The sequence below is a fragment of the Numenius arquata genome, unplaced genomic scaffold (genome assembly GCF_964106895.1).
Source record: "Numenius arquata unplaced genomic scaffold, bNumArq3.hap1.1 HAP1_SCAFFOLD_978, whole genome shotgun sequence".
NCBI lineage: Eukaryota > Metazoa > Chordata > Aves > Charadriiformes > Scolopacidae > Numenius > Numenius arquata.
The window spans coordinates 31142-42456 of NW_027415031.1; the positions used below are offsets into that span (position 1 = coordinate 31142).

At 65.7% G+C, this 11315-nt stretch overlaps 1 protein-coding gene across 1 annotated transcript in view; it reads left to right on the plus strand.

Annotated features, from left to right (window-relative positions):
• LOC141478348 (CXXC-type zinc finger protein 1-like) overlaps positions 1 to 10553 on the plus strand; it is a gene marked incomplete at its 5' end in the record, with an annotated part of 41130 nt that extends 30577 nt beyond the window's left edge. Inside the window, 6 exons of the mRNA XM_074167434.1 lie at positions 434 to 641; positions 2505 to 2615; positions 4945 to 4997; positions 6253 to 6349; positions 7267 to 7419; positions 10413 to 10553. Coding sequence (XP_074023535.1) covers positions 434 to 641; positions 2505 to 2615; positions 4945 to 4997; positions 6253 to 6349; positions 7267 to 7419; positions 10413 to 10553 — 763 coding nt within the window. The remainder of the gene's footprint in view (positions 1 to 433; positions 642 to 2504; positions 2616 to 4944; positions 4998 to 6252; positions 6350 to 7266; positions 7420 to 10412) is intronic.
• Between the last annotated feature and the right edge of the window lie 762 nt (positions 10554 to 11315).

Here is an 11315-nt window from a genome sequence, read left to right on the forward strand (position 1 = left end):
CTGGACCAGATCCTGCGGATCCTGGACCAGATCCCGGGGATCCCGAGGTCCTGGGGCATTGGAGACTCCCCAGGACAGCCCCATTGACCCCATGTCCCCCCCCATCCCTCAGCCGGATCTATGATATCCCTCCGCAGTGGATCCCAGACCAGATCCCAGGGATCCTGGACCAGATCCTGGGGATCCTGAGGTCCTGGGGCATTGGGGTCCCCCAGGGATGCCCCCATTGACCCCATGTCCCCCCCCATCCCTCAGCCGGATCTATGATATCCCTCCACAGTGGATCCCGGACCAGATCCCAGGGATCGTGGACCAGATCCTGCAGATCCTGGACCAGATCCCGAGGTCCTGGGGCATTGGGATCCCCCCGGGATGCCTCCATTAACCCCATGTCCGTCCCTTCCCCCGTCCCTCCCCCCCCCCCATCCCCCAGCCGGATCTACGAGATCCTTCCGCAGCGGATCCAGCAGTGGCAGCAGAGCCCGTGCGTGGCGGAGGAACACGGGAAGCGGCTGCTGGAGCGGATCCGGCGGGAGCAGCACCAGGCCCGCCTGCGCCTGCAGGAGATGGAACGCCGCTTCCACGAGCTGGAGGGGCTCATCGCCCGCGCCAAGGGGCACCCCCCCCGCGAGGACGAAGAGGTGGGGACACCTCCCCCCCCCACCCCCCAAATCCCCCCCCCCCCCCATCCCCCGGGGACCCCCCCCAAAATCCTTTACGTCCCCCCCCCCCCGAGACGCCTGGGTGCCCCCCAAATCCTTTAACCCCCCCCCCCTCTCCTGGATGCCTGGGTGCCCCCCCCAAACTCCTGGGTCCCCCCCCAAGCCCCTTAAATCCCCCCCCAAACCCCCCAAACCCCTTAAATCCCCCCCCCAGAAACCTGGGTCCCCCACAAACCCCTTAATTTGCCCCCCTTAACCCCCCCCCAGACACCTGTGTCCCCCCCCAAACTCCTTAACCCCGCCCCCCCAAACTCCTGGGTCCCTCCCAAACCCTTAGCCCCCCCCCAGATGCCTGGGTGCCCCCCAAACTCTTAACCCCCCCCCCAAAACTCCTGGGTCACCCCAAACCCCTTAATCCCCCCCCAGACACCTGTGTCCCCCCCCCAAACCGCTTAACCCCCTCCCCCAGACACCTGGGTCCCCCCAAACCCCTTAACCCCCCCCTCAAAACTCCTGGGTCCCCCCCAAACCCTTAGCCCCCCCCCCCCCAGACACCTGTGTCCCCCCCCAAACCCCTTAATTGTCCCCTCCCAGACACCTGTGTCCCCCCAAACTCCTGAACCCCACCCCCCCAGATGCCTGGGTCCCCCCCAAACCCTTAACCCCCCCCCAAAACTCCTGGGTCCCACCCAAACCCCTTAGCCCCCCCCCCCCGACACCTGGGTCCCCCCCAAACCCTTAGCCCCCCCCCAGATGCCTGGGTGCCCCCCCCAAACCCCTTAACCCCCCCCCCCAAACTCCTGGGTGCCCCCCAAACCCCTTAACCCCCCCCCCAAAACTCCTGGGTCCCCCCCAAACCCTTAGCCCCCCCCCAGACACCTGGGTCCCCCCCAAACCCCTGAACCCCCCCCCCCCAGACGCCTGTGTCCCCCCCCCAAACCCTTAACCCCCCCCCCCAAACTCCTGGGTCCCCCCAAACCCTTAGCCCCCCCCCCCAAAACTCCTGGGTCCCCCCCAAACCCTTAGTGCCCCCCCCCCCAGACACCTGGGTGCCCCCCAAACCCTTAACCCCCCCTCCCAGACACCTGTGTCCCCCCCCAAACCCCTTAACCCTCTCCCCCAAGCTCCTGGGTCCCCCCCAAACTCTTAGCCCCCCCCCCAGATGCCTGGGTGCCCCCCAAACCCCTTAACCCCCCCCCCCCCCTCAAAACTCCTGGGTCCCCCCCCAAACCCTTAGCCCCCCCCCAGATGCCTGGGTGCCCCCCCCAAACCCCTTAACCCCCCCCCCCAAACTCCTGGGTCCCCCCCAAACCCTTAACCCCCCCCCCCTCAAAACTCCTGGGTCCCCCCCAAACCCTTAACCCCCCCCCAGACACCTGGGTCCCCCCCAAACCCCTGAACCCCCCCCCCCAGACGCCTGTGTCCCCCCCCCAAACCCTTAACCCCCCCCCCAAACTCCTGGGTCCCCCCAAACCCCTTAACCCCCCCCCCAAACTCCTGGGTCCCCCCCAAACCCCTGAACCCCCCCCCCCAGACACCTGTGTCCCCCCCAAACCCCTGAACCCCCCCCCCCAAAACTCCTGGGTCCCCCCCAAACCCCTTAATCCCCCCCCAGACACCTGTGTCCCCCCCCAAACCGCTTAACCCCCCCCCCCAGACGCCTGTGTCCCCCCCAAACCCTTAACCCCCTCCCCTCCTGGATACCTGGGTGTCCGTCCCGTCCCCCCCCCCCCAGACTCCTGTGTCCCCCCCCAAACCCCTTAACCCCCCCCCCCAGACTCCTGGGTCCCCCCTGCCCCCCATAACCCCCCCTCTGCCCCCCCTTTTTGCCCCCCCCCCCAGAGCACGGAGGGTGACAGCGAGGACACGGACCTGCAGATCTTCTGCGTCTCCTGCGGCCACCCCATCAACCCCAAGGTGGCCCTCAGGCACATGGAGCGCTGCTACGCCAAGGTACCTATGGATCCCGTAGGCACCCGGGGCCCCACGCACCCTATAGGCACCCCTGGGACCCTATGGCACCCCGGAGATCCTGTGGGCACCCCTGGGACCCCATGGACCCTGGGGATCCTATAGGCGCCTATGGGAACCTATAGACACCTGTGGACCCCATGGGATCCTATAGATCCTATAGGCACCCAGGACCCCCGTGGGACCCTATGGATCCTATGGGCACCTGTGGGACCCCATGGCATCCTATAGATCCTATAGGCACCCCAGGACCCCGTGGGACCCTATGGATCCTATGGGCACCTGTGGGACCCCATGGGAAGCTATAGATTCTATAGGCACCCCTGGGACCCTATAGATACTATGGGAACCCCTGGGACCCCATGGCATCCTATAGATTCTATAGGCACCCCTGAGACCCAAAGATACTATGGGAACCCCTGGGACCCCATGGCATCCTATAGATTCTATAGGCACCCCTGAGAACCCTATAGATCTGTGGGAACCCCTGGGACCCCACAGCACCCTATAGATTCTATAGGTGCTCCTGGGACCCCCTGGGACCCTGTGGATCCCATAGGCGCCTGTGGGAACCTATAGACACCTGTGGGACCCCATGGGATCCTATAGATCCTATAGGCATCCCAGGACCCCGTGGGACCCTATGGATCCTATGGGCACCTGTGGGACCCCATGGGAAGCTATAGATTCTGTAGGCACCCCTGGACCCTATAGATACTATGGGAACCCCTGGGACCCCATGGGATCCTATAGATTCTATAGGCACCCTGAGACCCTATAGATACTATGGGAACCCCTGGGACCCCACAGCACCCTATAGATTCTATAGGTGCTCCTGGGACCCCATGGGACCCTGTGGATCCCATAGGCGCCTGTGGGAACCTATAGACACCTGTGGGACCCCATGGGATCCTATAGATCCTATAGGCACCCCAGGACCCCGTGGGACCCTATGGATCCTATGGGCACCTGTAGGACCCCATGGGAAGCTATAGATTCTATAGGCACCCCTGGGACCCTATAGATACTATGGGAACTCCTGGGACCCCATGGCATCCTATAGATTCTATAGGCACCCCTGAGACCCTATAGATACTGTGGGAACCCCTGGGGACCCCACAGCACCCTATAGATTCTATAGGTGCTCCTGGGACCCCATGGGACCCTGTGGATCCCATAGGCGCCTGTGGGAACCTATAGACACCTGTGGGACCCTATGGATCCTGTAGAGCCCTATAGCCACTCCTGGGACCCCATGGGACCCTATGGATCCTATAGGCACCCCTGCGACCCTGCAGATCCTATAGGCACCCCTGGCACCCTGTGGGGCTCTATGGATCCTATAGGCCACTCCTGGGACCCTATGGGACCCTATAGATCCTATAGGCACCTCTGGGACTCCATGGGAACCCTATGAATCCTATACGCACCTATGGGACCCTATAGATCCTATAGGTGCTTCTGAGACCCCATAGATCCTATAGACATCCCTGGCACCCTGTGGGATCCTATGGATCCTATATGCGCCCGTGGGACCCTATGGGACCCTATAGATCCTATGGGCACCCCTGAGAGCGTATGGCACCCTATAGATCCTATGGGCACCCCTGGAACCCCGTGGAACCCTATAGATCCTACGGGCACCCATAGGATCCTACAGATCCTATAAGCACCCCTGGCACTCTGTGGACCCTATGGATCCTATAGGCACCCCTGTCACCCTATGGCACTCTATGGATCCTATAGGTGCCCTACAGGCCTCGCTGTGGGGCTCTATAGGGGCCATAGGGCCTCTCGGGGGGCTATAAGGACCATACGGCCCCCACTGTGGGGGCCCTATAGTGGCCATATGGACTCGTATAAGGGGTCTAGGGCCCCCCCGTGGGTCTATAGGGGCCGTATGGTCCCCTATAGGGGCTCTAGGGCCCCCCCCCGTGGGTCTATAGGGGCTGTATGGTCCCCTATAGGGGGTCTAGGGCCCCCCCGTGGGTCTATAGGGGCTGTATGGTCCCCTATAGGGGCTCTAGGGCCCCCCCCCGTGGGTCTATAGGGGCCGTATGGTCCCTATAGGGGCTCTAGGGCCCCCCCCCGTGGGTCTATAGGGGCTGTATGGTCCCCTATAGGGGCTCTAGGGCCCCCCCCCGTGGGTTTATAGGAGCCATATGGTCCCCTATAGGGGCTCTAGGGCCCCCCCCCCCGTGGGTCTATAGGAGCCGTATGGTCCCCTATAGGGGCTCTAGGGCCCCCCCCCGTGGGTCTATAGGGGTCCTGGTGCCTATAGCCCCTATAGCCCCCCCCTGTCCCCCCCCAGTACGAGAGCCAGACCTCCTTCGGGTCCATGTACCCCACCCGCATCGAGGGTGAGTTGGGGGGGGGGGGGGGTGTCCCTTTTTGGGGGGGGGGACACCAAAGGGGGGGGGGGGGGGGGGCTGCATGGGGGGGGCCCTTTGGAGGGGGGGGAGGGGGCTGGATGGGGGGGTCTCTTTTGAGGGGGGGTGTCTCTTTGGGGGGGGGAGACCTGGGGGGGGCACCTGGGGGGGGGCCCTTTGGAGGGGGGGGAGGGGGCTGGATGGGGGGGGTCTCTTTTAAAGGGGGGGGTGTCTTTTGAGGGGGGGGTGTCTCTTTGGGGGGGGGGGGAAGACCTGGGGGGGGCACCCGGGGGGGTCCCTTTGGGGGGGGGGGGGGGCTGGATGGGGGGGTCTCTTTTGAGGAGGGGGGTCCTTTTTGGGGGGGGGGACACACCCGGGGGAGGTCCCTTTGGGGGGGGGGGGGGCTGGATGGGGGGGTCCTTTTTGGGGGGGGGGAGACCTGGGGGGGGCACCCGGGGGGGGTCCCTTTTGGGGGGGGGGGGAGCACTCGAAGGGGGGGAGGGGGATGCCCTTTTTGGGGGGGGGGGGGCCTTTTGGAGGGGGGGGCGAGGGGGGGAACACGGAAGGGGGGGGGTGGTCCTTTTTTGGGGGGGGGGAGGGGGGCTGGATGGGGGGGTCTCTTTTGAGGGGGGGGTGTCTCTTTGGGGGGGGGAGACCTGGGGGGGTCCCTTTGGGGGGGGGGGGAGGGGGGCTGGATGGGGGGGTCTCTTTTGAGGGGGGCGTCTCTTTTGAGGGGGGGGGTGTCTCTTTGGGGGGGGGGGGAAGACCTGGGGGGGGGCACCCGGGGGGGGGTCCCTTGGGGGGGGGGGGAGGGGGCTGTATGGGGGGGTCTCTTTTGAGGAGGGGGGTCCTTTTTGGGGGGGGGGAGACCTGGGGGGGGGGACACCCGGGGGGGGTCCCTTTGCGGGGGGGGAGGGCTGGATGGGGGGGGGGGTCTCTTTTGAGGGGGGGGGGGAGACCTGGGGGGGTCCCTTTGGGGGGGGGGGAGCTGGGTGGGGGGGGGTCTCTTTTGAGGGGGGGTGTGTCTCTTTGGGGGGGGGGGGAGACCTGGGGGGGGCACCTGGGGGGGTGTCTTGGGGGGGGGAGCACTCGAAGGGGGGGAGGGGGATGCCCTTTTTGGGGGGGGGGGAGGGCAATTTATGGGTCCCTTGGGTGGGGGAGGGGGGGTTGCCCGGGCACGTGGGGGTGTCGTGTGTGTGTGTCCCCCCCCCCACCCATCGTGTGTCCCCCCCCCGCCTGCCCCCCCCCAGGGCCACCCGTCTCTTCTGCGACGTCTACAACCCCCAGAGCAAAACCTACTGCAAGCGCCTGCAGGTGCTGTGCCCCGAGCACTCCCGGGACCCCAAGGTGGGTGGGGGGCACCCATGGGTGCTGGGGGGGGGGGGTGGGGGGGGGGGGGGGGGGCAGGGGAGGGGCCCTTATGGCGAGGGAGGGGGGGTTACGTGAGAGGGAGGGGGGTTACGGGGGGTTCTGTGGGGGATGGGAGGGGAGTTATGGGGGGGAGGGGGGCACCCATGGGTGGGGGTGGAGGATGGGGGGGCACCCATGGGTGCTGGGGGGGTGGGGGGGCAGGGGAGGGGCTCTTAGGGTGGGAGAGGGGGGTTATAGGGGGGAGGGGGGCACCCATGGGTGGGGGGGGATGGGGGGGGCACCCATGGTTTCTGCGGGGTGCACCCACAAAGCTTGAGGAGCACCCATGGGTGGTGGGTCACCCGTGAGGAGCATCTATCATGCCTCGAGGAGCACCCATGGGTGCTATGGGGAGCACCCACAAAGCTTGAGGAGCACCCATGGGTGGTGGGGCACCCGTGGGGACCACCCACCGCGCCATGAGATGCCACCAAGGATGTGGGGAACACCCATGGGGAGCACCCACAAAGCTTGGGGAGCACCCATGGGTGGTGGGACACCCATTGGGAGCACCCACCACGCCATGAGATGCCACCAGGGGTGGTGGAACACCCATGGGGAGCACCCACAAAGCTTGGGGAGCACCCACAAAGCTTGAGGAGCACCCATGGGTGGTGGGGCACCCGCAGGGAGCACCCATCACACCTTGAGGAGCACCCGTGGGTGTAATGAGGAGCACCCACAAAGCTTGAGGAGCACCCATGGGTGGTGGGACACCCATTGGGAGCACCCACCGCGCCATGAGATGCCACCAGGGGTGGTGGAACACCCATGGGGAGCACCCCTGGGTGCTGTAGGGCGCTACCCTCACCCCGGGGGTGTCCCCGTCCCACCCCACCCCACCCCACCCATAGGTGCCGGCGGACGAGGTGTGCGGGTGCCCCCTGGTGCGGGACGTCTTCGAGCTGACGGGGGACTTCTGCCGCGTCCCCAAACGCAAGTGTCACCGTCACTACTGCTGGGAGAAGCTGCGCCGCGCGGAGGTGGACCTGGAGCGCGTCCGAGTGGTGGGTGCTCCACAGGGACCCTTGGGTGGCCACCAGGTCCATTGGGTGGCCCTGAGGTCCTTTGGGTGACATTGAGGTCTTCTGGAGGTCATCGAGAGTCCCTTGGGTGGCCCTGAGGTCCCTTGGGTGACGTTGAGGGTTCCTTGGTCTTCTGGAGGTCGATAGTCCCATGGGTGGCCCTGAGGTCCCTTGGGTGACATTGAGGTCTTCTGGAGGTCATCGAGGGTCCCTTGGGTGACGTTGAGGGTTCCTTGGTCTTCTGGAGGTCGATAGTCCCATGGGTGGCCCCAAGGTCCCTTGGGTGGTGTTGAGGGTCCTGTGGGTGTCACCAAGGTCTTTTGGGTGACTCTGAGGTCCTTTGGGTGACACTGAGGTCTTCTGGAGGTCATCGAGGGTCCCTTGGGTGGCCCTGAGGTCCTTTGGGTGACGTTGAGGTCTTCTGGAGGTCATCGAGGGTCCCTTGAGTGGCCCTGAGGTCCCTTGGGTGACGTTGAGGGTCCTGTGGGTGTCACCAAGGTCTTTTGGGTGGCTCTGAGGTCCTTTGGGTGACATTGAGGTCTTCTGGAGGTCATCGAGGGTCCCTTGGGTGACGTTGAGGTCTTATGGGTTATGTTGAGATCCCTTGGGTGGCCCTGAGGTCCCTTGGGTGGTGTTGAGGGTCCTGTGGGTGTCACCAAGGTCTTTTGGGTGGCCCTGAGGTCCTTTGGGTGACGTTGAGGTCTTCTGGAGGTCATCGAGGGTCCCTTGGGTGGCCCTGAGGTCCTTTGGGTGAGGTTGAGGTCTTCTGGAGGTCATCGAGGGTCCCTTGGGTGGCCCTGAGGTCCCTTGGGTGACGTTGAGGGTTGCTTGGTCTTCTGGAGGTCGATAGTCCCATGGGTGGCCCTGAGGTCCTTTGGGTGACGTTGAGGTCTTCTGGAGGTCATCGAGGGTCCCTTGGGTGGCCCTGAGGTCCCTTGAGTGGCCCTGAGGTCCCTTGGGTGGTGTTGAGGGTCCTGTGGGTGTCACCAAGGTCTTTTGGGTGGCCCTGAGGTCCTTTGGGTGACGTTGAGGTCTTCTGGAGGTCATCGAGGGTCCCTTGGGTGGCCCTGAGGTCCTTTGGGTGAGGTTGAGGTCTTCTGGAGGTCATCGAGGGTCCCTTGGGTGGCCCTGAGGTCCCTTGGGTGACGTTGAGGTCTTCTGGAGGTCATCGAGGGTCCCTTGGGTGGCCCTGAGGTCCCTTGGGTGACGTTGAGGTCTTCTGGAGGTCATCGAGGGTCCCTTGGGTGGCCCTGAGGTCCCTTGGGTGACGTTGAGGGTTGCTTGGTCTTCTGGAGGTCGATAGTCCCATGGGTGGCCCTGAGGTCCTTTGGGTGACATTGAGGTCCTCTGGAGGTCATCGAGGGTCCCTTGGGTGGCCCTGAGGTCCTTTGGGTGACGTTGAGGTCTTCTGGAGGTCATCGAGGGTCCCTTGGGTGACGTTGAGGTCCCTTGGGTGACGTTGAGGGTTCCTTGGGTGGTGTTGAGGGTCCTGTGGGTGTCACCAAGGTCTTTTGGGTGGCCCTGAGGTCCCTTGGGTGACGTTGAGGTCTTCTGGAGGTCATCGAGGGTCCCTTGGGTGGCCCTGAGGTCCCTTGGGTGACGTTGAGGTCTTCTGGAGGTCATCGAGGGTCCCTTGGGTGGCCCTGAGGTCCCTTGGGTGACGTTGAGGGTCCTGTGGGTGTCACCAAGGTCTTTTGGGTGGCCCTGAAGTCCCTCAGGTGCCATTGAGGTCTCTTGGGTGGCCTTGAGGGTCCCTTGGGTGGTGCTGAGGGACCCCAGGGAGTCCCCATGACCCTGGTGGTGTCCCTGTGTCCCCATGGTGGCCCTGTGTCCCCAACCCTGTCCCCATGTCCCCAAGGGTGTCCCCTGACCCTGATGGTGTCCCCAGGGCTGTCCCCATGTCCCCAGGGGTGGTCCCCATGACCCTGGTGGTGTCCCCAAGGGTGTCCCCATGTCCCCAAGGGTGTCCCCGTGACCCTGGTGGTGTCCCCATGGTGTCCCCTTGACCCTGGTGGTGTCCCCAAGGATGTCCCTATGTCCCCAAGGGTGTCCCCGTGACCCTGGTGGTGTCCCCGTGACCCTGGTGGTGTCCCCATGGTGTCCCCATGTCCCCGAGGGTGTCCCCATGACCCTGGTGGTGTCCCCAAAGGTGTCCCCATGTCCCCAAGGGTGTCCCCATGTCCCTGGTGGTGTCCCCATGGTGTCCCCATGTCCCCAAGGGTGTCCCCGTGACCCTGGTGGTGTCCCCGTGACCCTGGTGGTGTCCCCGTGACCCTGGTGGTGTCCCCATGGTGTCCCCATGTCCCCAAGGGTGTCCCCGTGACCCTGGTGGTGTCCCCGTGACCCTGGTGGTGTCCCCATGGTGTCCCCATGGTGTCCCCATGACCCTGGTGGTGTCCCCAAGGGTGTCCCCATGTCCCCAAGGGTGTCCCCATGTCCCTGTTGGTGTCCCCATGACCCTGGTGGTGTCCCCATGGTGTCCCCATGTCCCTGTTGGTGTCCCCTTGACCCTGGTGGTGTCCCCATGGTGTCCCATGTCCCCAAGGGTGTCCCCATGACTCTGGTGGTGTCCCCGTGACCCTGGTGGTGTCCCCAAGGATGTCCCTATATCCCCAAGGGTGTCCCCATGACCCTGGTGGTGTCACTGTGTCCCCAAGGGTGGTCCCCAAGGGTGTCCCTATGACCCTGGTGGTGTCCCCACGGTGTCTCCATGGTGTCCCCATGACCCTGGTGGTGTCCCCAAGGGTGTCCCCATGTCCCCAAGGGTGTCCTCGTGACCCTGGTGGTGTCCCCAAGGGTGTCCCCATGTCCCCAAGGGTGTCCCTGTGACCCTGGTGGTGTCCCCATGGTGTCCCCATGTCCCTGTTGGTGTCCCCATGACCCTGGTGGTGTCCCTGTGTCCCCAAGGGTGGTCCCCGAGGGTGTCCCCATGACCCCGGCGGTGTCCCCACGCTGTCCCCACGCTGTCCCCGCAGTGGTACAAGCTGGACGAGCTCTTTGAGCAGGAACGCAACGTGCGGGCGGCCATGACCAACCGGGCGGGGCTGCTGGCCCTCATGCTGCACCAGACCATCCAGCACGACCCCCTCACCACCGACCTGCGCTCCCACCGCTGACCCCCCCCCGGGACCCCCCCGGACCCCCCCACACCCGGGAACCCCCCCCCGGGACCCCCCCACACCCAGGAACCCCCCAAAATTCCCCACTATCCCAGTGATTGGGAGGCTCCTGGCTGCCCCACACATCTGGGACCCCCCCAGGGCCCCCCCCGGATGCCTAGGACCCCCCCAGGACCCCCCCACCCCCGGGACACCCCCCCCGGGACCCCCCCACACCTGGGACCCCCCCAAAATTCCCCACCATCCAGTGATTGGGAGGCTCCTGGGCTGCCCCACACGCCTGGGACCCCCCCGGGACCCCCCCAGGACCCCCCCACCCCCGGGAACCCCCCCCCCGGGACCCCCCCACACCTGGGACCCCCCAAAATTCCCCACCATCCCAGTGATTGGGAGGCTCCTGGGCTGCCCCACACATCTGGGACCCCCCCAGGGCCCCCCCCGGATGCCTGGGACCCCCCCGGGACCCCCCCACACCCGGGAACCCCCCCCCGGGACCCCCCCCACACCTGGGACCCCCCCAAAATTCCCCACCATCCCAGTGATTGGGAGGCTCCTGGGCTGCCCCACACGCCTGGGACCCCCCCGGGACCCCCCCAGGGACCCCCCCACCCCCGGGAACCCCCCCCCCGGGACCCCCCCACACCTGGGACCCCCCAAAATTCCCCACCATCCCAGTGATTGGGAGGCTCCTGGGCTGCCCCACACATCTGGGACCCCCCCAGGGCCCCCCCCGGATGCCTGGGACCCCCCCCGGGACCC